Genomic DNA, 27,546 nt, shown 5'->3' with positions numbered 1-27,546 from the left:
AAATACTGTGGATGCTGGAAATCTGAAATATAAACAGAAAGTGCTGATATTACTCAACAGGTCTGGCAGTGTCTGTGGAGAGAGAAACCGTTATTGTTGAGTCACATATGACTTCTTCAGAACTTTCCACAGAATTTTGCTTTTATACAATAAAACATTCTCACTCGCCCACTCAATCCTTAAGCAGGAACTATATGCAGATGACACAAATTTCACTAAGTGTGGTGTTTGAGGCTTGCTGTTAATTACCATTAATTAATTACCATTGTCCAATCTGTATAATCTGCCAAAATATTAATGAGCCAGTTATAATCCACCAAAACATAAGCAAACTGTTCATTGGTTAGTTTAATTTACAACTAACCAGCATAATACAATATTCCATTCAGAACATCAGTTTAAATCACTGGCTGTGTATCCTCTTGTAAACACAACATGCTCTTTCCGCTGATATTTAAGAAAAATATTTAGCCGTCACTGCCGGAGTAAAGATAGAAAAAGGCACTGAAGTTTGCAACCCTTTTTCTTCAAAGTACTGGTTAACCTGCTAAATCTCTCATTATTGATGGATCAGTCTTGGAATGGGTGATGTGTGATTCTTCTTCTTCTTCCACTGATCCAGTCAGTGATTGGAGCTGTATGAGAAGTGATACAGATCGTGTCTGACTGCCATCAATAGACCAGGTACACCACCTCTCCCTCCCAATTGTGAAGAAAAAGCTATATTGGGAATTGAGTCATTTGAAGCAGAGTAAGGAGATGGAATTGTTCGAAGGAGGCAGCCATCACGTAGACTCCAGATTCGTGTGTAGCAATCCTGTCCAACTGCAAAATAAACAGACAGAATGAAATAAATCAATGGTATCAGACAGAACTGATACTATAAACAGAAAGGAATTACCTTTCCTTTAGTTACTAGATAGATCCAGAACAGCAAAAGTGTTCATTAACTTTTTCTAGAATATTTCTTAGTTACTACTTTTATATCATAATTCTTTTGCCCTTAAAGTTGTGGGTTGGGATACCGGGTGACAGTCTAGGGTATTGCCTTTTGGAAGCAGAAAATGCTAGAAATACTCAACAGGTCATGTGTGGGGAGAGAAATAGTTCATCCTTCAGGTCAATGATGTTTTATTAGAATGAAAGGTCATCAACCTGAAATGTTAAATTTGTTTTTCTCTCCACAGATGCTGCTTAACCTGCTGTGTATTTCCAGCATTTTCTGTTTTTATTTCAGATTTCCAATTTCCGCAGTCTTGTTTTTGCATTGTCTTTGGTTCTGGGCCCTTTCTGGGAGATATCTGTTGCTGGGAATGTATGATTTGCAGGAGTTGTGAAGTAGAATTGGGAAGCTGTTTGGAAGGATGTTCTTTCCTGGTGTAAGCTCATTCTGTGAACTAGACTAAGAGCCTATATAATACTTCCTCAGGATCTCAACATTTTAAAATTATTTTTAAGTTTTAAATTATTTGTAGGTTTGAACAAGTAGATAAAGTCAAAGAGAATGCTGAATGTTACTTTGGGTTTCGTGGCTCTCAGGATAAACAGAATGGTAAAGTAACCAACTCTTAGCTGCAACAAACTTTTCACATGTTGATCTGTTAATTTACACACTGTAGAAACATTTGCAACTTTGAACAGATAAAAAACCAATACCTAAAGAACTTCTATAAAAATGAAATAAAATAGTACTTTGCCTTGAAATAGTGAGAGATTTACAGGTAAAAAAGGACTTTTTGCAAACTATGTGGCTGAACTGCAATGCAAACTACATTACTCCAGCAGTTAATCTCCTTTCTATTATGTTTCACTGCTCCATATACGATACTACAGACTATATCTGTACCTAGAATGAGAGTTCAGCTCAACTCAATCAGACAATGGATTTCAGATTCAAGTTCTATCAGCTGACAACCACGGTCCTTTGTACATCAGATTTTGCCAACATCAAAGGTACATCTCATGGTTTATCAGTTCCTGAATCCTCTGAAGACAGACTGTGTGAAAACCATTGTAGTTGTTTACACAACCTGCTTTTCTTAAATAAAACATTATGACCTAATTGTTTTTAACCTCTCTGAAGAACAGGCTTTATCACAGTTATCTTCCTACAAACATAGGTGGAAGGATCCATTAACTATAGATATAAAAACAAAAAACTACTGCGGATGCTGGAAATCCAAAACAAAAACAAAAACAGAATTACCTGGAAAAACTCAGCAGGTCTGGCAGCATCGGTGGAGAAGAAAAGAGTTGACGTTTCGAGTCCAATGACCCTTCAACAGAACTGAGTGTAGTTAGGAGAGGGGTGAAATATAAACTGGTAAGCGGTCTCCTCTACATTGGAGAGACCAAACGCAAACTGGGCAACCGCTTTGCAGAACACCTGCGGTCTGTCCGCAAGAAAGACCCAAACCTCCCTGTCGCTTGCCATTTTAACACTCCACCCTGTTCTCTTGCCCACATGTCTGTCCTTGGCTTGCTGCATTGTTCCAGTGAAGCCCAACGCAAACTGGAGGAACAGCACCTCATCTTCCGACTAGGCACTTTACAGCCTTCCGGGCTGAATATTGAATTCAACAACTTTAGATCTTAAACTCCCTCCCCCCATCCCCACCCCGTTTCTTCCCCCTCCCTTTTGTTTTTTTCAATAATTTATATAGATTTTTCTTTTCCCACCTATTTCCATTATTTTTAAATCTAGAACTAATACCTTGTCAATCTTTCCACCCCACCCCCACTAGAGCTGTACCTTGAGTGTCCTGCCATCCATTCTTAATTAGCACATTCTCTTAGATAATATCACCACCTTCAACACCTCCTTGATCCTTATGTCTGTGACATCTTTTGATTCTCTGCTCCTATCACTGCTTGCTTGTCCCTACAACCACCCCACCCTCAACTTCTCTCCCCCCGCCCCCCACCTTAAACCAGCTTATATTTCACCCCTCTCCTAACTACACTCAGTTCTGTTGAAGGGTCATTGGACTCGAAACGTCAACTGTTTTCTTCTCCACCGATGCTGCCAGACCTGCTGAGTTTTTCCAGGTAATTCTGCTTTTGTTTTTCCATTAACTATAGTGAAGTACAACCTTAGGGGTTATGATAGTAATCACCCATTGCTAACTTCATCACTGTCACATATACATGAAGGGTGCCTGTGCAAGGAAATAACAGAGTCTGAAAGCAACAAGAAAGGCCAGCTTTCTCTTCATGGCATTTCAAAGCAATCCTGCTCATCTTGGAAAGTCTGGTGCTCCATGGCAAAAAGAAGTTTGACTGTTAACCTTTAACTCTCCACATGTCCAACGTATCACCAGTACTTAGCAGATAGAGTTAAATTCACATTAGCATCCAGAATGGAGGTAGATGCTTGACTGCTAGAGTCAATCAATTGATTGCAAGCCCACATCTGCACACTTCATACTTATCAGCAGAAGACAGTGAATTTTAGTTTACTTTTATTTCTCCAGCTCAGGGATAAATATGAAATTGGTAGAACCCTGGCTAGAGTTCACTTCAGCATCAGTAATCAAGTATGGTCCTTGTCTGTGAGGTCAAGTGTCTTAAACTGGATTTAAATCCAGAAGGACCTTCAAACTTATACCAGAGGAACACTGTCAAGTCAGACTCAGACTCAATGGGCTGAAAAAGAAGAGGGGGGTGGGGGGGTGGAAGACTTGCCCCCTTCCACCCCCCAGCCCTGCCCCCATGAAACAAAGGCGGCGTGGAGCCGATCCACTCCACATCAGCTGCCTGCAGTCATAACGCACTGCAGGCAGGCTAAACAAGGGCAATGTACTTTTGCGCCTCACTGGGGAGGTTAGAAGCTTAATTGACCCTTGAATGTGTTTGAATATAGCAGGCAGGCTGCTGATTTCAGCGCCCGGCTTTCCCCTATATTATGGGGATAAGCTCGAGGGGGGTAGGAATGCGATGGGTTGGGCACCCAACCTATTTTATGTGCCTCCCCCACCCCACCGGAAACACACCTGGCAGGGGCACGTAAAAGGCAGAACAATGCCTACATTCTTGGCTCCTAGGTTCACACTTCAACAATCCAAATCTTTGACAATGTCTCTAGTTTCCTTCCAATTATTGGACACAATTTCAGCACTCACCCTTCTGTATGCTCTACGCATGCTCTACACATGAATAGGAAAATGACAGCATTATATTTCACTTGGGCAGGCAAACACAGAGTCACCTACTCCTGCATCACTAAAATGCTAGTTAACTTTTGCTAGAGATAAGTTTATGTCACCTATTTTTTGGGGGGAAAACCCTCAAGTATCTTCGGGATTAAATAGGGGGTGGGGCGGGAGGAAGGGGGGTGGGGGGGAGGAAGGTGGGTGGGGGGAGGAAGAGGGAGGAGGAAGGGGTGGTGGGGCAGGAGGAACGAGGACCCTCTTTGTAAGCCTTTTCAATCATCAGCCCCGGGAATGACATTTTAATTTGATTACATAAATTTCCTTTGAAAGTTTTATTTGTGCGTTTGTGTTCCCCATCAGGCGCTGTTGCCCCTCTTAATTGTTAATTTATTTTACTGATTATTGGTTTTTCAAAAAAACATATAAATAGGGGACAACTGGGATACTGGATGTTGGAGGAGCACCAACCGGTCTGGATTCTGTTAACACTAGATTACCTAACTAGCAGAACTAATATAGAGTCCTTATAGCACAGGAGGCCATTCAGGCCATCGAGTCCATTCTGGCTCTCTGTAGTTCAATCCAGTCGGCACTATTTCCATGGCCTTGCAAGTGTATTTCCCCTCAATCATCCATTCAATTTCATTTTGAAATCATTGCCTCTGCTTCCATCGTAGGCAGCGAGTTCCAGGTCATTACCATTTGCTGCGTAAACAAAGTTCTTCCTCACATCCCCCCTTTTCTCTTGCCAGAATCTTAAATCTGTGACTCCTTGTCCTTGTACTATTTACTAATGAGAACAGGTTCTCCTTGTCTACCTTATCTAAGATGTCATAATCTCACCCACCTCCATCAAATCTCCCCTCAACTTTCTTTGCTTCATTGAGAACTTCCCCAACCTAGCCTTTTAGCTAAAATCTCTCATTCCTGGAACCATTCTGGTAAATCTCCTCTGCATCCTCTCAAAGGCCCTCACATCCTTCCAAAAGCATGATGACCAGAACTGGATAAAATACTTTACAGCGTAAATACAGAGCTTTATAGTTTCTCTGTTTTTATCCTAGTCTGCTTTACCTGTTCCCCAAAATAGTTTCCTTCAGGACACCGCTAGTCACATCCTACCAATTATCCCTACTATCTCCTGCTACTCAGCCAATTTCCTATTCAAATCAATAGTTTGCCTCCAATTCCTTAAGCTTCAACTTGAACTAATAGTCTCGTGAGGAATTTTCTCAAATGCCTTCTGAAAGACCATCTACATAATATACATAGACATTCTCCTCCCCACTACGTTAGTCATCTCTTCAAAAAAATTCAATCTCGTACCCTTTACAAACCTGAGCTGTGTTTTTCTGATCAGCTGAAAACTTTCAAGATGTTCAGTCACCCTTCCCTTAAATATAGCCTCTAGTAATTTCCCAACCACTGATAACCGTTAATTGGTCAATATAATCCACCCTTTCTAAACAGCAGACCAAAGGAATGGTTCCCAAACTGAGAGAACATTGGAGGATTATGGTATCTGCGATGTTCTTATTATTTTGTTTAAAACCGTGGGGGTGAAACTATCTGGGGATCTGTACTCTTTAGTGCCATTATTTTCTTAATTACTGCTATTTTGCTTATGTTAATTTTGCTGAGACCCTGGCCCTGATTAAATATTAGTTTCCTTGGGAGATCTGACATGCTGACCTCTTCCTCACTCTAAATGTTGATGTGAGCATGTCTGCCATTTTCTTATTTTCACTGACAATGTCATCATTATCAATTTTTCCAGAAGTCCACGATGCTCCCAGCCTTTCTCCTAAGATAACTGTAAAAATGTTTTTGTGTTGATTTTAATTTCCCTTGCAAGTTTCCTTTCATACTACATTTTTGTATCTCTATCGCTCTTTCTGGTCCTTTATATCTTGCCCATTCATCAGGATCGGTGCTATTTTTTTCCATTTTTGAATGTTATTATTTTAGTTTTTTGTTGTTTCTTACCTTTAGTCATCCATGGCAAGTCCAGCTGTTACCTTTATTTTTTAAAAATTCATCCATGGGATTAGCATCCACAGACTAGGCCAGCATTTATTGCCCATCCCTAATTGCACTTGAGATGAGTGGGGCAATTGTCCTAACCAACATTTGTCCCTCAAACATCACAACTAACAACAATTTAGTCAAGCATTCATCTCATTGTTGTTTGTGGGACCTTGCTATGTTGAAATCAGCTGCTGCATTTCCCTACTTTACAATGTGAGTATATTTCAAGAGATACTACTTTGGTTGTGAAGTGCTTTGATATAGTTGAGGGATTGGTGAAAGGCTTGTCCTCTCTTATTCAGATGCTGGTAATGGTGGAGAAATGCAACAAGACTGATATGTTATTAGGAAAGAGGCAACCTTATAGTATGAGATAATTAGGGTATGGAAAAGATAAACCTTGAGTATTACTTCAAATTAAATTGTGGCAGCGGGACAAATAGTTATAGGTTCAATTTAGTAAATAAATAACAGTGACATAAATAAGTTAGTTTTTTTTACACAAAGTAAAAAGACCAATACATGGAATAGAGTAGTGGAAGCAAAATGCTGGAATGATCCAAGAAACAATCAGACACTGCAGTGGGGCAGAGTGATTGGATGTATGGGTAAAATATAGGGTGTTTCTGGACGGATGAACTAAGCTAAGGATAATGGCCTTCCTCATCTGTAATTAAGTTGTCCTCCATGCTTGGTGGGTATTAAAGTTATTCATGCCAAATGACAGGCCAAGTATGCAGACTTCTCCATGCAAACATGTAACTCTCTGAGAAACATGGGATGGGCTGAGTAAGAATAAAAAATATTGCCGAAGGTAAGCTTGCACACACCTATAGCGAGACCAACACATGACCGTTGAAATAGAGAGCCTTGTAAACAGCTGTTTTACTGACAGCAATATCTTGTAAAAAAAATGCATTGAGATGTATCTCATCTACAATTTTCACTTAGTAGTTAATGCAAATTGATCTAGCAATCTCAACATTTATAAAATGTTGAAGGAAGTATTGAAGCACAGTGTGTTCCCAAATTTTTGGTCCTGCCTCAAAGAGCAATTCACTCCCTCTAAAAACTAGCATTTTCTGAACCTTCAACCACATGTTTGTGTCATTACTAAGATCACCTATTACCACTTCCATAATATCGCCTAATCCACCCCTGCATTAGTTCATTTCTGCTGATAAGAAATTCATGAATTTCTTACCTGCACACTTAATTATTCCAACATACTCCTAGCTGGCCTCCCACATTCTATTCACTGCAAATCCAAAACTCTGCTGTTTGAGTCCTAACTTGCACCAAATTTTGTTTACCTATTACCCCTGTGCAGGTTGACCTAAATTGGTTTCCGGTTAAGCAATTAAAACCTTAAATTTTAAAAAATTTTGTCCTTGTTTTCAAATCCCTCCATGGCCTTGCCCCTTTCTATCTGTAATCTGCTCTAGTCCCATAATCCTTTGAGATTTCTATGCGCCAATTCTGGCCTCTTGAGCATCTCCACTTTTAATCACTCAAGCAGTGGTAGCTACTGGTCCCTAAGCTCTGGAACCGCTCCGCCTCTCCACCTTGCTTTCCTCCTTTTGTTATTGCTTTTAATGCTTCTCTTATCAGATAATTGTTTTATGCATACATATAGAGAGGATGTTCTGTCTAATGCTACTGTGCTAACCAGGTTTTACCACTGCCTCAAACTAATTTCCTAATTCTTTCACAAAGTATTGTGGATTAATAGTCTCTTATAGTTTGATGCATTTTTCATTTACATTTAAAATTTACACACAGGTAATTTTTGCAGCGGTAGCATTTCAGAAATAATGTATATCTAGCTAGCTGTAAAGTAATCAATTACATAAATTAGATCCTGGACATCTGATTCTGACAGAGAAAGCTTTGGTTGGCGTTACACACTCCGGATTTTCCAGCATTCAGCCAAATCTTTTTTAAAAATCTCCTATACCAGAGGGGTGAAAATAAGCAAAAGGAAGCACTTACCAGCTAAAAGAATACCCTCTTCTTCATGAACATGGATTGGGAGATAAGCATATTCATTGTGATGACCTTCATACTGTTTAATACATCTTGCAATTCTTAAGTCCCAAAGCTTAATCTGAAAGAAACAGTACATTATGAATATCAAATTCATGATTGCCAGTACTGCAAGCCATTTTAACAGTGGAACATGTTACCATGTCGGGATTTGGTGAAACATATTACCATGTCAGGATTTGGTGAAATATATTACCATGTCAGGATTTTGGGAGCATACAAGATTTAATTTTAAATCTACTCAAAGTACATGTTATATTTGAAACAAAAATTTGTGGCATAAGATTAGAATAGTGTTCAAGCAGATTAGCAAGAAAATAGCACAAGGGTTATACTCTGGGCGGAATGGTCACAAGTTTGCACTAAGTGTGGTAATGGATGGGAAAAAGAATGTTTTACCCGTCGGCCGCAATGGCGGCTTTTCATGCCGTATCGTCACAATCCCGCCTCATTAATCATGCATTCCCGGGAAATATTGTTTCAAAGGCGGGCGGGCTCTCGTTCGTCATATCGCCACTTCCTCACGCTAGGCACCATAGTTAAAGTGCAGCTTCGCGCTCAAAAGTGCTTCCAGCCCAGGACGGCTGCACAGAAGACATGGCCCCAAGAAGATTACTGCCCCCCAATTCAGTGACGCGTCCATGGAACGCCTTTTGGAAGCCGTGGAAGCCGGCATTATGTCCTTTACCCCCGGTCTGGACGAACGCCAGGAAGCAAGGTTATCAATTCAGCATGGGAGGCAGTGGCAGTGGTGGTCAGCGCCAACGCCCTGCAAAAAGAGGACAGCCACCCAGTGCTGAAAGAGGATAAATGGCCTCATCTGTTCCGCCAGAGAAAGTCACTCTTCTCATCACTCTCAACTCACACACTTACAAACGCATCACACATCCACAGGGATCTCACACCTCAAGGGACAATACCACTAATTCTCATACACAGCCTCATATCGCTATCAGGCTCATATCCTCTCGAGCTTGCATCCTCATCCCGTCCATGGCTCCGCTCACCACACAAACATTCCACGCAGTGCCATGTGTCTTGCTCACACTCGCCATCTGTTTTCATGCAGAGGAGCTGGTTCAAAGCAGCAGGGAGATGTCCCAGGCCGTGGGTGGAGTGGCCCATATTCGGCTCTCACTCACTCTGAGGAGTGTGGCATCGCGCTGATTCATGAGGAAGTGGACTGTGCCTGTGACGACGGTGAGGTTGGGGGTGAACGCCCACATGAAGATCCTGCACCACATCATCCCCCTCTCAATGCAAATGTGAGTGCTCCCTCTCCTGCTTTCAACTCTGCTACCATGCACTAATTATCTTTACTTTGGTTCACAGGGAGCTCTGCCAAGCAACTGACACCCTCAGTCAGCTAGTCCCTCAGCTCCATCCATGTCCTCACCTCCAGCCAAGAGGACACTTCGTCCATTGATGAGCTGGAAATAGGCAGCCTGGAAGATCCGTCACGTCGCTTACCCACACTCTCCACCAGTGCAGAGACACACACCTCTGTGGGACCTAGATCTAGAGCAGGTTCAAATTCACAATCTGGTGGTCACCGTATGGACAAGGAGCAGCAGGAGGAGGTAGCTTCAGCCGAGCTCCCCAGCACTCGGAGGACTGTTGGGGAATGGGTATCTGAGAGGTCTGAGTCGGATGACGAGCCTCTGGATTCGGCCTTCCAACTCATCGTGGAGAGTCAGCAAAAGGTGGGGGAATATCACGCAGAGCTTTGGAAGCCCTCAACAGAGTGGTACGTGAGTCAGAGGAGTGCATCCGCCTGCTCTCTGATAAAGTGGTGGCCACATGAGCATGTATGGAGGTCTCCATATGTATTTATATTTTAAAAAGAGCCAATTTAACCAGGCTTTCTTGAGTCAAAGAAAGAGTGAGTTTATTAGTTACTAAAACGTGAGAAAAAATAATAAAGACGCAGGACACATACACACAAATTAGAAGCAAGTCTAAAAATAAAAGTTAAAAATGATATACAAATCAGTCTTTGGCTTGTTCATGAGGAGTAGATGGTAAAACATAGTGGCCGTTAAGTTGGATGATTCTGGTGGAGCTGGCTTTGGCAGTTGAGTCGTTGGTTTGGAGATACTTGGTTCTGCAGGTAGCTGAAAGGAGTTGTCCTGTTTCCTTTTCCACTGCGGCTTAGCTGACTAATGAGTTGCCTCCAGCAATCAGAGAGAGAGACTTTTTTACATGCCAGCGCAGGGATGTCTAGTTGATGTTCTTCAGTTGTGACCTTCACAGCACACTCTAGCACCAGAACAGAACACCAAAACTAGCACACAGAGACCAGGGTTACAGTTGGCTTTTAACTCTTTATCTTGCGTGTTCCTGGAAGGGAAAAACAAATATGTCTTTTGCCCAGAAACTGCTTTCTTTCAACTCAGATCATGTCCACAGTCTGGGGTATTACTCAACAGGAGATGGTTTCTGCTGAGATGGTAATCAGCCTTCATTATCTCCGCAACCACAGGAGATTATAGTTCAGAATTTGCATTGCATCTCTTCCTTTGAAGCGTCTCTGTCTGAAGTAGGCCTTGATACCTTTTTAGGTGTGACATTCTGTTCTCTGGACTATTTGGTCATGCGCAATCCACATAGGAATTTTCCAGCAAGTAGTTACAGTCTCAGGCAACTTTTGCTTGTAGGTCCTTTCTTATAAAAACAGATGTCTTACTTAAAAGTCCAATATGTCCGTGAGTAATCGGGCCTATGATCCCATGTCTCCACCCCTGCTGTAGATGTCAGGGTAGCATCTAGAAGTGTTAGGTCTAGCAAAGTTAATAAATTCTGATCACAGTTGGTTGCACGGGTGAACACATTTTGTCACTTTATAAACTGAAAGTATATTACTTTCGCTGAATATTGTGTAATGGTGTCTTTCAGCTTCATTTACAGACTTCGCGAGTGCTTCCACTGTATCCACCCTCACTAGCAGTTCAGCTGCATGCAACCAGCCCACGAGTGATTCTGGAGGGAGAAATGTGTGTGGAGCCTTGTGCAAGCACTCTCCCACTAACGCAGATCCTTCTTCCATCACACTCACCTCAATGTCCTGAGCATTTTCAATGTTGCCTGCTGGGGTTTTCTTTCAGTTGTCCATTTGAGTTGCCCACCCACTGATCACACTCCCATGCAGCACCTGTTCCTGCCCACCACAAGTCTCCTTTTACTTTCGGATTTGCAAGCATGGTGCGTGTAACATTCTGCTTTAGCTCCCCCGTCCTTTTTCCTCCCAAAATCATCCTTTCCCCCATCACTGTTGATCCCCCTGGCATCAGCTTCCATCTCCCCACCCTCACCTACCAGCCATAACCCTTTTCTTTCGGGGATGCCCACCTTCCCTACATTCCTGAAAATCCCACCTCGATCCACATTAACCTCTGTGATCACCTCCTTCCCACTGCAAGTGTCCATTTCTGCCTCTGGGTCCCCACTAACCATCCTCGCTGGCCCTTCTACCGATATCGTCGCACCCTCACCTTCCCACCCTATCAGCTCACTCTGCCCTCTCTCATTCTCAGTATTCCCTCCTACCACTCCTACCCTGAGTTTGCTCCCCAGGAGGTAGTCATCAACTCCACAGAAGCTCCCTTGCACGTTCACCTGGACCTCCCCCTTTACCCCTTCCCCCTTGGAACTCCTTCCCCCCTCAAAACTCCTTCCCCCTTCCTCCACCCTTACTTCTTCCCCCTTCCTGACTCCTTCTCCACCCATACTTCTTCCCCCTTCCTGACTCCTTCCTCCACCCTTACTTCTTCCCCCTTCCTGACTCCTTCCTCCACACTTACTTCTTCCTCCACCCTTACTCCTTCCCCCCTCCAGGCTCCTTCCTCTCCTCCCGATTCCTTCCCCCTCCAAATTCCTTCCCTTACACCTTCCTCCGCCCTTACATCGACCTCCCCAGTTGCCCTATTCTCCCCCATTCCCCCACAACCACATCCCCGACACCTTCGTAACCCCAAATCCACATCGCTAACACCTTTGTTCCCCCTTCCCAACCTCAACCCTGGCATCTTCATTCCCCTCTCCCAACCTCACCCCCAACACTTACGTTCCCCCTCTCAACATCACCCCCTCAACACCTTTGTTCCCCCCTTCCCAATCTCACTGCCCCGAAACACCTTCCTCTCCCTGTCAAACCTAGACTTTCCTCTCCACTGCCTCGACGATCATCTGTAGCAGACCAGGGCCAAGACTGATGTCCCAAAGCAGATCCTCAATGCTGATCTTCCACCTTCCATGAGCTGCTTTGTGGCGGAGCATGTCCATGAGAATCCACCCAGTATGCGATGGATGTTCCACCAGGGTCTTGTTGCTGTCAGGCTGCAGCATCTTCTGCTCCTTGGATATTCGCGATGTGAGCAAGGCCCTGATGGTAAGTCCCAACCTCTGCACGTTACACTTGTCAACATGTGTTCTGCACCGGTATGTTTTCCCACTGACATGGGCAGTAAATTTGATGTGGGGAGATGATTCCAGTGAACTGGGCTTATGCAGGTGTATTACAATGAATTTCCCGATGTCTGGCAGTGGGAAATGTGGCCCGCCATTGATGGACGGAATGGACGATTGTAAACATGTTTCACAATGGCATGAAACTGATTTTCCTGCCATATTGTTCACACACGTTCGCCACGACACCCACCGCCAACGGGCACGGAAAATTCCACCCTCTATATACAGTGAAACAGAGTTTAACTCAGATGTCTACTGTGATAGTTTCTTGGTGTGAATAAATGCATTTTTGCATATTTCCTTGAAACATGAGCTCACTGCATGTTCTGTTGGGTGCACTGACCCTGGTTTCAAAGCTTGTATTTTTATCCCCTAACTGAACAGGGAAACTGAAACTTCAGGTTTCTGGGGAAACTGAAACTGGTTTAAACCAGAAGAAAATACAGAGCCATCCAAGCTCACACCACCCAGTGGTGCAATGCAGGTAAGCTGAAGGAAACAAAGTCTGGAGCTTGCAATAGGCAAATAATAGGTTAGTGCAGCTTTTTCTGTTGCTTAAAGTTATTGACCAGACAGGGACAGGGCTATACAGTGCACAGGGCTATTACTGAAAATTCGGATAAATGTAATACTGACGAATACACTCCATCAAGACCATTGTGAGTAGAGCTGAAGTGGTTTTGGTGAAGTACGCCATTTTGTTGGAGGTTGTGGAACTCAGGTTGATAGCAAGCTGCTATTCGATGAAAATCGCCAGCTAAATATTTAGAGAAAAGGAGCTGAAATTCTACCTAAGGAAGATCAGAGTCTTGCAGGACTTCGTGGCTAAAATTGGTGCTTTATATGCTGACTGGACTGCCTAGTAAATCTGTGAGATCTATCTTTGTTGTATCTGTTACTTAATGTGTAATTTATAATATACATTGACTGAGATTTCTCAATTAATTCATGTTTATGTTGATTGTGATTTGATTGTTAAAGTTATAAGAAGTGAAATTTTATCTACTGGTGTTGAGTTGGGTTCGTTTGATAAATTCGGTAGTTTTGGTTTGTTGATTTCCAAGAGGATCATAACAGTATCTTCATTCCAAAACAATTCAAAGCATCACACATTCATATATAACAAATAAGTTAAATATATATCTCACTGTAGACTTTCCCCGTTTAATTAAAACTATGTTGACCGACACAGGAAGGACCCTGGGTGATGCACACAAGCAGTAAGGCAGGGCTCCAGGGCAGTTAAGCTATTCTCACCCATGGTACAATAAATAGGATCAGGGGAGCCACACAAGGACACAGTCATGAACTTAAAATCCATCTGGATCAATTCTCTTACAACCATGATAGATTATCCAGGGGGCATATTTTAGCACTCGAAACATAGAAAATGGGAACAGGAGTAGCTCAGTCAGCCCTTCGAGCTGTTGTTCGATATGATCATGGCTGAACCTCTACCTAACGCCAACTTGGCCTCCACAGCTTTCTGTGGTAGAGAATTCCACAGGTTCACCAACCTCTGAATGAAGACATTTCTCCTCATCTCAGTCCTAAATGGCCTACCCTGTATCCTGAGACTGTGACCCCTTGTCCTAGACTGCCCAGCCAGAGGAAACACCATCCCTGCATCCAGTCTGTCCAGTCCTGTCGGAATTTTATATGTTTCATGAGATCCCCTCTCATTCTTCTAAACTCCAGTGAATACAGGCCTAGTCGACCCAATCTCTCTTCATATGACAATGCTGCCATCCCAGGAATCACTCTGGTGAACCTTCACTGTACTCCCTCTATGGCAAGCAGATCCTTTCTTAGGTAAGGAGACCAAAACTGCACACAATACTCCAGGTGTGGTCTCACTAAGGCCCTGTACAGCTGCAATAAGATACCCTTGCTCCTGCACTCAAGTCCTCTTAGAGTGAAGGCCACCATGTCATTTGCCTTCTTAACTGCTTGCTGCACCTGCATTCTTGCTTTCAGTGACTGATGTACAAGGACATCCAGGTCCCTTTGTAAGTCAACATTTCCCAATCAATCACCATTTAAACAATACTCGGCCATTCTGTTTTTCCTACCGAAGTGGATAACTTCACACTTATCCACGTTATACTGCATCTGCCATGTATTTGCCCACTCACTCAACCTGTCTAAATCACCTTGAAGCCTCTTTACATCCTCCTCACCACTCACATTCCCACCAAGTTTCGTGTTGTCAGCAAACTTGGAAATATTTCATTTGGTTCCCTCATCCAAATCATTGATATATATAGTGAATAGCTGGGGCCCAAACACTGATCCCTGTGGTAACCCACAAGTCACTGCCTGCCACTCCGAAAAACACCCATTTATTCCTTTATGTTTCCTGTCTGCTAACCAATTCTCAATATATTACCCCCAATCTCTTGTGCTTTAATTTTGCACACTAACCTCTTATCAAAACATTTCTGAAAATCCAAATACATCACATCCAGTGGTTCTCCCTTATCTATTCTGCTAGTTACGTCCCTGATTTCCTTTTCATAAATCCATGTCAACTTTGTCTAATCCCGCTGATCTTTTCTAAGTGCCCTGTTATCACTTTTTAAAAATTCGTTCATGGGATGTGGATATCGCTGGCTAGGCCAGAATTTATTGCCCATCCCTAATTGCCCTTGTTTAAAGGGCATTTAAGAGTCAACCACATTGCTGTGGGTCTGAAGTCACATATAGGCCAGACCAGGTAAGGACAGCAGATGTCCTTCCCTAAAAAACATTAGTGAACTGATGGGTTTTTACAACAATTGACAATGGTGTCATGGTCAACATTGGGCTTTTTAATTCCAGATTTTTATTGAATTCAAATTCCACCATCTGCCATGGCAGGATTCAAACCCAGGTCCCACAGCATTACCCTGGGTCTCTGGGTTACTAGCCCAGCAACAATACCACTACCCCATCACCTCCCCCAGCCTTTATAATAGACTCTAGCATTTTCCCTACGACTGATGTTAGGCTAACCGGTCTGTAATTCCTCTATTTGCCACCCTCCAATCTGCCGGGACCATTCCAGAATTTACAGAATTTTGGAAGATGACAACCAATGCATCCACTATTTCCATGACCACCTCCTTTAGTGCCCTAGGATGTAGATTATCAGGCCCTAGGGATTTATCGGATTTCAGTTCCATTAATTTCTCCAGCACTATTTTTTTAGTAATAGTAATTTCCTTCAATTCCTCCTTCTCACTAGACCCTTGGCTCTCTAGCATTCATGGGAAGTTATTTGTGTCTTCCTCTGTGAAGACAGAACTAAAGTAGTTGCTTAATTGCTCTGCCATTTTCTTGTTCTCTGTTATAAATTCTCCCGTTTCAGACTGTAAGGGACCTACATTTGTCTTCACTAATCTTTCTTTTTTAGATACTTATAGAAGCTTTTACAGTCTCCTTTTATGTTCCTTGCAAGTTTACTCTTAAACTCTATTTTTCCCCACTTAATCAATTTATTGGTCCTCCTTTGCTGAATTCTAAACTGCTCCCAGTCCTCAAGCTTGCTACTTTTTCTAGCAACTTTATATGACTCCTCTTTGGATTTAATACTATCCTTAATTTCTTTTGTTAGCCATGGTTGTGTTTTTGTACCAGAAAGGAACGTACAACTGTTGCAATGTTAGCTATTGCCTATCCGCCTTATAATGAAGTTCCTCAATCTATCATAGCCAACTCACACCTCATACTTTCATAGTTTCCTTTGTTTAGATTTAGGACCCTAGTTTCAGATTGGACGACTTTACTTTCCATCCTATTGAAGAATTCTATCATGTTATGGCCACTGTTCCTTAAAGGACTCTGCACAATAAGATTATTAATTATTGCACAAAACCAAATCTAGGATAGCATGTTCCCTAGTTGGTTCCTCAACATACTGGTCTAAAAAGCATCTCGTACACACTCTAGGAATTCTTCTGCCACAGTATTATTGCTAATTTGGTTTGCCCAGTCTATATGTAGGTTAAAGTCATCCATGATTATTGTAGCACCCTTGTTACATGCATTTCTAATTTCCTGTTTAATGCCGTCCCCTACCTTACCACTACTGTTTGGAGACCTATAGACAACTCCCACTAATGCTTTTTGCTCCTTAGCTCCACCCAGACTGATTCTACATTTAGATTTTCTGAGCCAATATCCTCTCTCACTATCACACTGATTTCAACTTTAACTAACAATGCCACCCCACTTCCTTCTCCTTTTTGCTTGTCATTCCTAAATATCGAGTACCCTTGGATATTAAGTTCCCAGTCTTGGTCACCCTGCAATCCGTAATTGCAATCATATCGTACCTGTTTACATCTATTTGCACTGTTAATTCGTCTACCTTATTGTGAATGTTCTATGCTTTCGGATACAGTGCCTTTAGACTTGTCTTTTTAACATTTTTACACATCCTATGGCCCTATTTGCTGCTAGCACTTCCACTTATGCTTTCTACTTTTCTGTCTTTCATTCCCACCTTTGTTTCCCTCTCGTGTCTCCCCACTCAGGTTCCCATCCCCTTCCCACTCTAGTTTAAAACCTCCTCAGTGCTAGGGAATACCTCTGCGAGGATATTGGTGCAGGTCCTGCTGGGTCCATCGCCTTTTGAGGAAGAATTCCAAAGACTCACAACCCTGAGTGAAAAAATTTCTCATCTCTGCCTTAAATGAGTGACCTCTTATTTTTAAACAGTGACCCCCTAGTTACAGATTCTCCCACAAGAGGAAACATCCTCTCCACATCCACCCTGTCAAGACCCCCTCAGGATCTTAAAGGTTTAAATTAAATTTTCCCGAGTTCCTCCCTCCCTTCCATTTCCTGATTTACAGCTGTTTCCGGGATGTTACTTGTGTCCTCTATAGTGAAGACCGAAGCAAAATACCTGTTTAATTCATCCACCATCTCCCTTCTTTCCATTATCAATTCCTCAGATGCACTCTCTATAGGACCAATGCTGTAAAGCACTTAGAGATGTCCAGTGGTCATGAAAAGTGCTATATAAATGCAATAAAACAGTCCAGAACTGTCACTGACCTCATCACCTCTGGAGATCTTCCCTCCACAGCCTCCAACCTCATAGTCCCCAAATCCCATACAGCCTGCTTCTACCTCCTTCCCCAAAATCCATAAGCAAGACTGTTCCTGGTAAACCTATCATTTCAGCCTGTTCCTACCCCACTGAACTTATTTCATCTTATCTTGACTTTTTTTCTCCCTTTGTCCAGTCTCTTCTCGCCTACATCTGCAATTCTTCTGACGCCCTACGTCATTTCAACAACTTCTAGTTTCCTGGCCCTAACTGCCTCCTCTTCACTAGGGAAGTCAAATCCCTCTACACCTACATTCCCCACCAGGATGGTCTGAGGGCTCTCCACATCTTCCTTGGACAATGGTCCAAACAGTGCCCATCTACCATCACCTTTCTCCACCTGGCTGAACATGTTCTTTCATTGAACAATTTCTCCTTTAACATGTCTCACTTCCTCCAAATAAAAGGTGTGGCTATGGGTACTTGCATGGACCCTAGTTAAGCCTGTCTTTTTGTGGGGTATGTGGAACATTTCTTGTTCCATTCCTACTCAGGTGTCCTCACTCACTTTTTTTCTGGTACATCATTGACTGTATCAGTGTTGCTTCCTGCACTCACCTGGAACTGGAAAAATTAATCAAATTTGCTTCTAAGTTCCACCCTGTTCTCAGCTTCGCATGGTCCATCTCCTCCAAAACTTCCCTTCCCTTCCTTGACTTTTCTGTCTCCACTTTTGGGGATAGACTTGTCTAGTAATATTCATTACAACCCACTGACACCCACAGGTACCTCGACTATCTCTATTCACACCTGGCTTCCTTTAAGGAGTCCATTCCGTTCCCCCAGTTTCACTGTCTCCATTGCACTTATTCTGATGATGCTCCATTCCACAACAATGCTTCTGACATATCTTCTTTTCTCCTCAACCAAGGTTTCCCCCCCAGCCCCTTCCTTGTCCTGCAGTTGACAGGGCCTTCAACTGTGTCCGACCCATTTCCTACCCTCAACCCTACCACTCCCTTTAAAAACCACGACAGGGTTCCCCTTGTCCTCACTTTCCACCCCTCCAACCTCCATATTTAACGGATCATGTCATTTCTGCCAGCTTCAGCATGATGCCACTAGCAAACATATCTTCCCCTTTCCTCCCCTGTCAGCATTCCAAAGGGACCGTTCCCTACTCCACTCCTCTATCACCCCCAACACCTCATCCCCTTCCCACTGCACCTTCCCATGCAATCACAGGTGTTGTAACACCTGCACCTTTACCTCCTCCCTCCTCACTGTCCAAGGCCCCAACCATTCTTCCAGGTGAAGCAATGATTTACTTTTATTTCTTTCAATTTAGTCTACTGTATTTGCTGCTCACAATGTGGTCTCCTCTATTATGGAGAGACCGAATGCAGACAAGGTGACTGCTTTGTGGAACAGCTTTTGCTCAGATCACAAACATGACCCTAACTCTCCGGTCACTTGCCATTTCAATTAACCATCTTGCTGTCATATTTCTGTCCTCAGCCTACTGCATTGTTCCAGCGAAGCTCAACACTAGCTGGAGGAACAACATCTCATCTTCTGATTAAGCAGTTTACAGCCTTCTGGATTCAACATTAAGTTCAACAACTTCTGATCATGAGCTCTGTCCTCCATTTTGCTTCCCCCCCACCCCCCCATCAAGTGCCAGTCTGTATCTTGGTTTCATGTTTTATGCTTTCAGACAGAGCTTTATTCTGCTATTAACACCTACTCTGGACCAATGCTTTGTTTCTTTACTACTACCATTCCCACTCCCTTTGCCTTTTGTTCCATGACATCTTTGTTATTTAATTTCACTAACCTATCCCTGACCTTTTGTTCCACCTGACCCTCTCCCTTTTGGCAACAGCATAAAACCCATCAAATTTCTACCTCTCCTCAGCTCCGAAAAGTCATATTGGATTCAAATCATTAGCTCTGTTTTTCTCTCCACAGATGCTGCCAGAGACACTGAGTTTTTCTAGCACTTCCTGTTTTTATTCTATATGAATGCAAGGCTTTGGTCATATAAAAGCTCTTTCTTTTTCTAGCATTGTAATATTTTCTTTAATCATCCCCTCTGCTTTTTCCTTTCCTATGTTTCTTGAAGCTACTCATCTGGTGTCTTTCCAAGTGCAGAAATTTACAGATCTGTTTATTGGCCCGGGTTTGGCAGGGTGGGGCGAGGTATGTTGACAATGAACTGTCAGTGTTAGCCATCCTTACCTCTCTGGATACTGAGCGCAACTCGGTTATGTATGTGCAGAATAACGTGGAGATTCTGAACTTGCAGTCTATCACTCAGTGCTCCACCACAGGCTGTTCTGTGGACCATACCACCCTAGCCTCAGAACCAGCAACTATTGTAATCGGTGAGAACATCAACATCCTCACTCCAACATCACAATTAGAAACACCATAAAATGTTGCAGTTTGGTCAATCAGGTATAACTGAATTTTTAATGGCAATGGGATTAATAAAATTTGATGAACAACAGAACTGACCCTAAAAAATAATTCTATAATTGTGGATTATACGCATATTAATATTAATGATAAAAATGTTAAAATCATTTAATATTTAAGATTTTTCAGCATATTTCAGCTTCAACCTTCATCCCAATCATTTTGCTCTATGTAAAAGTTTTTAAAGGTGATTGTCTGTTTGGACATCACTCCAGCTCCACATTAGGAACTCCTAGTAAAGAACATTGCAATCTGTTGCAGTACCACTGCACAGTGACAGATGGGAAATTCTCGCCAGAGAGATTACTAGGTCCCTCAGTAAGATTTACTTTGAGGTAAATGGCGTAATCCTCGCTTTGCAGCTGATTACAAACACCAGGCCTCTTGAAATGAAGTATATGTTTATGCATTCATAATAAAACATGCACAGTATTCAAATATTTCAATTGAAAACTGGAGTTGCTTCCTTCCCTAGTTTTGAGTATTTACAAATGTTGTTGATTCAGGTGGAGTGGAGGCTTGTGCACTCTACACGGAATGCCGAGACATATATCCATGGATTTTTATAGAAAATTACCAATTTCAGCCATGTCATCAGAAGGAGGTACCAAATGAAGATCCAGATTTGAAATGTTACAATCTTGTTCAAAAAAGATGAGAAAACCCTATCTCTTTGACCAAGCTTTTGGTCATCTGCCTTAATATCTCATGTGGTTCAGTATCATATTGTTTTACAATACTTCTGTGAAGTGCCTGGGATGTTAAAAGCATTATATAAATACAAGTTGTTGTTGATTAGCCTCAATTGCAGGCCAGCCACCTTAATGTCAGTGCTGGGGAAGCTTTCAGAGACAATAATCGGGAAGCACTTGGACAAGAATGGACTAAATAAAGTAGAGCCAGCATGGATCTATTAAGGAGAATTCTCAAAACAACACTCATTGAATTGGCAAGCAAAATTCTTTTAAAGCACCTGTTGTGATCAACCAAAGGTGGAAAGAAAGGGAAGCCATTCTACCACTTCTTACCTGGCCATAACAACACACAGGCAAGAGTATCCTTTAGCAGTGTCAGGTTATACAGAAGGAAAAGTTTTGAATAAATTAGGTATGGGAAAGGTATTGTAATAAATGTGCATTGCTATTTTACCCTTAACATACAAATAATTATGTGGTAGCCAGGAGACTGGGCCACATGGATTGCAGTGGTTCAAAATGGTGGTTCACCACCATCTTCCCAAGGGCTCTCACATTCCATAAATGGATTAAAAAAAACATGATCCAAGCTAAAATGAATACATTAGGTCCCTGCTTAATGTTGACTCACTTAATGTGTCTCACTTCAACGTCATTATAAAGTATTGGCAATATATCCATTTAATATTGCCAGTTTCACTTTAACGTTGTTTGCCACAGACTTCCTCTTCTGTGGCCTACATGCGTACGTGGCCTTTCCCTCAGTAATTCCACCCGCACCCCTTTTCCCCCTGCTCCTGTTGATGCCTCCTGCACTCTGTTCTTACCTTAGTTCCCACGGTCGGCTCTTCAGCTGTTCCCTGCTCCTGGCTCCTTTTCTGAACTCGCAGAGGAGTCCTGGGTTCCATCTAGTGGCAGAAGTTAGTTGCTGCAGGTAGTCTTGGGACTTCAGTTGCTACCTTCGTTGACCAAATTCTGCCACTAGATGGAGCCTGGTCAATCTAAAAGTACTTATTACAGGTGAGTGTATTTTAAAATATTTTATATTTATTGTATATTGTATTTATTTTATATTTAGTCATGTACTGCAAGTTATTTCAGCTAGATTTCAACTTGTACATTGTTTTTTCTGGACAAGAAATGTCCGAAGGAACCTAACTTTGGCTCGAACATTGATTTCTATGAAAATCTATGATCTACATAAAGTCATTTCATTTAAACCCGCAATTTTCAGGAAAGCAACCACAACTTTAAGTGAGGACTCCCTGTAGTGGAGTAATGTTCAGACTTTAGTTTTTCTAGAAGTTTGCTAGTCTTGGCTGGTTCTTCTGTTTGTATGCTCAAATAAAACAGGTTTTGAATGCGTAACATCCAGCCAACACAAAGTGACTCCTGTGGAAAATGTGGGTGGGGAGGTCAGGTCAGCAGTGCAATCCTGTTGAACTAACACATGAAGAATGGTCATTTTGCCTAAGTACTTGAGGATTCCAGCAGCCTGGAAACTGAACTACATCCTTTAGGAAAGGAGGGGAGAAAATTAGAGGGAAAATATGTGCAGATTTAAAGGTAGGATGCATTTAGAGGCCTCAGAAAAGAAAAAAACAAAAGTACCACCCACCTCCCAAGGCAAGGTTTGAAGATTTAATTGCAACAGAAGAGAAAGACAAGAAATATATAATAGGTAATGTACACTACATACATGTTTCTTCCGATAATACAACCAAATACATCATTCAGAAGTTATTATAAATCTCTAAACACTCTTCTGAGGTGAAGAAAATTGGTAGCATACCTTTCCAATCATGTCTGCAGCAATTAGATAATTTTCATCCTGCAAGAGCCGGATGGAGGTCACAGCAGAGTTATGGGAGATTGTAGTGCCTCTCCAGCTCAGTCCTTTAGTCATTCGTTGTCTGATGTCTATGCTGAAAATCTCCCCCGATCGACAGCCATTATACAACACGGGGACCTGCAGAGACACTGCATTTTAAGACTTCCAGTTGGTAGGTGTTACTTTGATCTCTATCAACCAGTGAAATAAATACTGATATCACTTTATGTCTATATGTGTGATACAACTCCTATTGTGGCTGAATTATAGTAGTTGATTGTAGTTCTATTTGCCGACGCTGGCACACCAGAACAAAACAAAAAGTATGAAGATCAACAAAATTTCTACACAATATTAAGCAGAATAACACTCTCAGAACTTGGGGATTGAAGGAACTTACTGTTTTATGTAGATAATTATATTGCTAATTTGTGTAAAGGAAGATCCCACAAATAAGATGATTGATCTACTGTACATTTTAAGTGATGATGGGTGAATGACACACTCCTTCAAATAGTTTATTGGATAAACCAAAAAAACGTGCCTCAATTAACAGCTAATCCAAAAACCTACAATCAATTCTGGGGTGCTCACCAGTGACCAGATACTTAACTGGGCTAGCCATACAAGTACAGTGGCTACAAGAGCAAGTCAGAGTCTGGGAATTCTGCAGCAAGTAACTCACCCTTCAACTCCCTAAAGCCTGTTCGCCACCTAGAACGCACAAGTCATAAGTCACGAATGTGATGAAATACTCTCCATGTGCTCCAACACCACCCAAGAAGTTCGACACTATTCAGGTCAAGGCAGCGTGCTTTATTGGCACTCCTTAAACATTCATTTTCTCCACCACTGGTGCACAGTGGCTCCAGTGGGTACTATCTGTAAACTGCAGACCACTTGCCAATGTTTCTTCAACAGCACTTTCCAAACTCACCTAGGACAAAAGGTGCAGATGCATTGGAAGATCACCACCTGCAAGTGCCCCTAAAAGTCACACACCATCCTGACCTGGAACTATATCACTGTTCCTTCACTGTCACTGGGTCAAAAACCTGGAACTCCCTCCCTAACAGCACTGTGAATGTGCATGCACCACGTGTACTGCGGTGGTTCAAGAAAATGGCTCACCAACAACATCTTAAGGAAAACAGAAATGGGCAATAAGTGCTGGACTAGCCAGTGTTGCTCACATCCCAACAAACAACAACGAAAACCATAGTGCTGCAGCTATCAGTGTGTATGAAAATTACAAAAGGATTCTGTGCCATGTATACACTTGTTAACTGTGAACCAGCAAGAAAGCAGAATTCACCTCTTCAACACACACAAATGCTAGAAATCTGAAATAAAAAATGGAAAATCATGGAAATAGACAGATCAGCCAACACCTGTGAAAAGGTATGCGAATGTTTCCAGTGTGCATTCTTTATCAAAACGTAAGAATTAGTCGTTTGGTAGTACAGAACTTGCGTATTACTGAAAAAGTCATTTTGTCAAAACTTTTTGTCTTGCACTCATCAGGACAATCGCAAGAATACCAATGTCAGGGGAAGCAACAACTTAATACTGTATCAGAAGAGAGTGCTGATTGATTGGCAAAAGATTTTAAAAACAAAATGTTAACCTATCTTTTCACTTCATATTTGCAAGCTGACCTGTTTTATATTTCCTTTTTGTAAAGGAAAGCCTCAGTATTTTAAATCTTTGCTTACCCTGCGAGCGAATTGCTGAGCGAGAACACTGCTGTTTGTGCTGAACGTCTGTTTTTGACCTGTTACGGCATCAGTGACAAAGACACAGTATAACAAACCTAGGAAACATAATGCAACAGATAAGATTGTGATTTACCTAGTGAAAATTTAGCAGCCTCTCTTCCAAAATGGTATTTTTTGAGTCTACAGACAATATTGTTGCTATTACAGGTTTGGGGGACGAGAAGGAGCTAATAGCGTTTTTCATATTGTTGTTAAGCTATTGAAATTGTGGCGCAAATATGGCACAGGTACAACAGGCCTCTTTCTGTGCTGTATCACTCTATCTTTACACAATTAATGAAGTTAGTTGAGTGGGTTAATGGTCTGTGTAATTTTTCTTAATGATGCAATCCTCATGTGCTTTTGCACAGGTTTGATTCCCAATAACTTACTTCCAGCCTTCCACAAACATAGCTTTATGACTAGTCAGTAGGTATGCTTGGACAGGGCATGGTCCATCTTTCAATTCTTTTCAATCTATTTCAAGAAGGGGGCAAGTGAAAAAAGGAAAAAAACAACTATCCTCAAGTTGTCTCAAAGTGCATCATAGCTTATCAGATTTTTTTGAAGTCAGATACATATCTTGTAATCAATATGGAATTTAAATTACGATAGCCCGGATCTTCCACGAAGCGGCAGTCACCATCAGGTTCCTGCTCCGCTCCTACTTTTCTGCGCCTCGACGGAGCTCCGCATTTGTGGCTGGGTCTTCTGATCCTGGGTTCATCAGAAATGAGGAATGGTCTTCTATCGAACTGCTTCCTCGTATCGCTGGATCATCAGGGAAGACAAGCCACGACCCCTTTTTTACAGCATAAGCTACAGTATTCTGAAAAGTATTCACTAACACCAAAAAGCTCTGGGACATTTAAACAGCTTTTCCGATGTTAGTGAATGGCGAATGGGAGAGTGAATGAGTGTATGAATGGGTGATTGTGTGGATGTGTAAGTGGGTCGGGTGGGTGAGGGGAGTGAGCAGTGTGGCAGCGTAGGTGGGTAGGGTGGAAGGATGGCAGCCTGGCAGGTGGGGGGGTGTGGCAATGTGGCAAGTGGGTAGGGTGGCAGATGGATGAGGTGAGTAGGTGGGTTGCAGGGAGCCGAGAGGGGTCAGGAGGGATGATAGGGTGGGAGAATCAGATGGTTGGGAGATGGCAGAGTGTGGGCTTGGGAGGGGGTGGGGGTCAGTGGTATAGTTACCCAGGAGTTAGGATTTGTATAAGCTACTTTTCCTGGTGACTATCCAGGTAAGTACGTCAGAGCTGCCCAAAGTCTCTGGCGCTATCTCAGAGTCAGAGACTTTTGTGGAGGGTCCCGAGAAGCATGGGAATTTCCCGTCAGCAGTTCAACTGTAGTGAGAAATTCCCACAGAGTCAGTGCGTTGGAACTTGTGTTGTGCGTTGGAAAAGGAGCGTGAGAGGAGCCGGGAGTTGAAAAGGAGCTGGGAGAGCAGAGGTGACTGAGGGAGTTCGGTGAGGAGGGAATGAGGTGATCCTTTGAGTACTGTTAGGCAAATATTTACTACTTTTATCGCTTATAGTTTTTCAGGTCTTATTTTGTGGTTCATTGTTTATAAGGGTTATATTCTGTAACAATGAGGAGCAGGGATGAAGGGCCCTAGAGTAATTGATATTATTTGATATTAAGTATATTCCAAAAGGTTTAATTTAATTTAAAGGGATAAGTCATGGCAGGAGAGCTCAAAGCCGTGGTGTGCTCCTCCTGCTCTATGTGGGAAGCCAGGAATATTTCTAGTGCCCGGGGCCAGCATGTGTGTGGGAAGTGTCTCCAGCAGCAGCTCCTGGAAGCCTGGGTTTCGGAGCTGGAGTGGCGGCTGGGGACATTGTGGAGCATCCGCAAGGCGGAGAGTATCGTGGATAGCACGCATAGAGAGGTGGTCACACCGCAGGCTAAGAGTCCACAGGCAGGAAGGGAATGGGTGACCACCAGGCAGAGCAAGAGGACAAGGCAGGCAGGGCAGGAGTCTCCTGTGGCAATTCCCCTGCAAAACAGATATACCGCTTTGGATACTGTTAGGGGGAATGGCCTCTCAGGGGAAAGCAGCTACAGCCAAATTTGTTGTACCATGGTAGGCTCTGCTGAACACGGAAGGAGTAAAAAGTGGGTGACTGCAATAATTATAGAGGATGCAATTGTAAGGCGAATAGATAGGCGTTTCTGTGGCTGCAAACGAGACTCCAGGGTGGTATGTTGCCTCACTGGTGCTAGGGGCAAGGATGTCTCAGAGCGGGTACAGGACATTCTGAAGGGGGAGGGTGAACAGCCAGTGGCCGTGGTACACATTGGTACAAACAACATAGGTAAAAAAAGGGATGAGGTCCTAAAAGCAGAATATAGGGAGTTAGGAATTAAGTTGAAAAGTAGGACCTCAATGGTAGTGATCTCAGGATTACTACCAGTGCCACAAGATAGTCAGAGTAGAAATAACAGGATATATCGGATGAATACATGGCTGAAGAGATGGTGTGAGGGGGTGGTTTCAGATTCCTGGGACATTGGGACCGGTTCTGGGGGAGGTGGGACCAGTACAAACTGGACGGGTTACACCTGGGCAGGACCTGGACTGATGTCCTAGGGGGAATATTTGCTAGAGTGGTTGGGGAGGGTTTAAACTAAAATGGCAGAGGGATGGGAACCTATGCAAGGAGTCAGAGGCGGGGGAATCAAGGACAAGAACAAAAGACAGAAAGGGGAATAAGAAAAGTGATAGTCAGAGAAATCAGGGGCAAGAATCAAACAGGGCCTCGGTGAGAAATAGAGGGAACGGGACAAGTAATGTTAAAAAGACAAGGCTTAAGGCTTTGTGCCTTAACGCGAGGAGCATTCGCAATAAAGTGGATGAATTAACCGCGCAAATAGATGTAAACAGGTATGATATAGTTGGGATTACAGAGACATGGCTGCAGGGTGATGAGGGATGGGAACTGAAGATCCAGGGGTATTCGGTATTTAGGAAGGACAGGCAAAAAGGAAAAGGCGTTGGAGTTACATTGCTGGTTAAAGAGGAAATTAACGCAATAGTGAGGAAATATTT

The 27,546-nt window shown here is 42.7% G+C and overlaps 1 protein-coding gene across 1 annotated transcript in view; it reads right to left on the bottom strand.

The window, feature by feature from the left end:
• Window positions 1-330: 330 nt before the first annotated feature.
• Window positions 331-27,546, bottom strand: part of wdr21 (WD repeat domain 21) — a 122,494-nt gene continuing 95,278 nt past the window's right edge. The window contains exons 12-15 of the mRNA XM_078563286.1: window positions 24,453-24,550; window positions 22,699-22,875; window positions 8,172-8,286; window positions 331-825 (exon numbers count right to left, since the gene is read on the bottom strand). Coding sequence (XP_078419412.1) covers window positions 623-825; window positions 8,172-8,286; window positions 22,699-22,875; window positions 24,453-24,550 — 593 coding nt within the window. The 3' untranslated portion in view covers window positions 331-622. The remainder of the gene's footprint in view (window positions 826-8,171; window positions 8,287-22,698; window positions 22,876-24,452; window positions 24,551-27,546) is intronic.

Source organism: Cetorhinus maximus, chromosome 18 (genome assembly GCF_964194155.1).
Source record: "Cetorhinus maximus chromosome 18, sCetMax3.hap1.1, whole genome shotgun sequence".
Lineage (NCBI taxonomy): Eukaryota > Metazoa > Chordata > Chondrichthyes > Lamniformes > Cetorhinidae > Cetorhinus > Cetorhinus maximus.
Note: the sequence above shows the minus strand (reverse complement) of the source record. Positions and strands in the feature narration are given on the sequence as shown.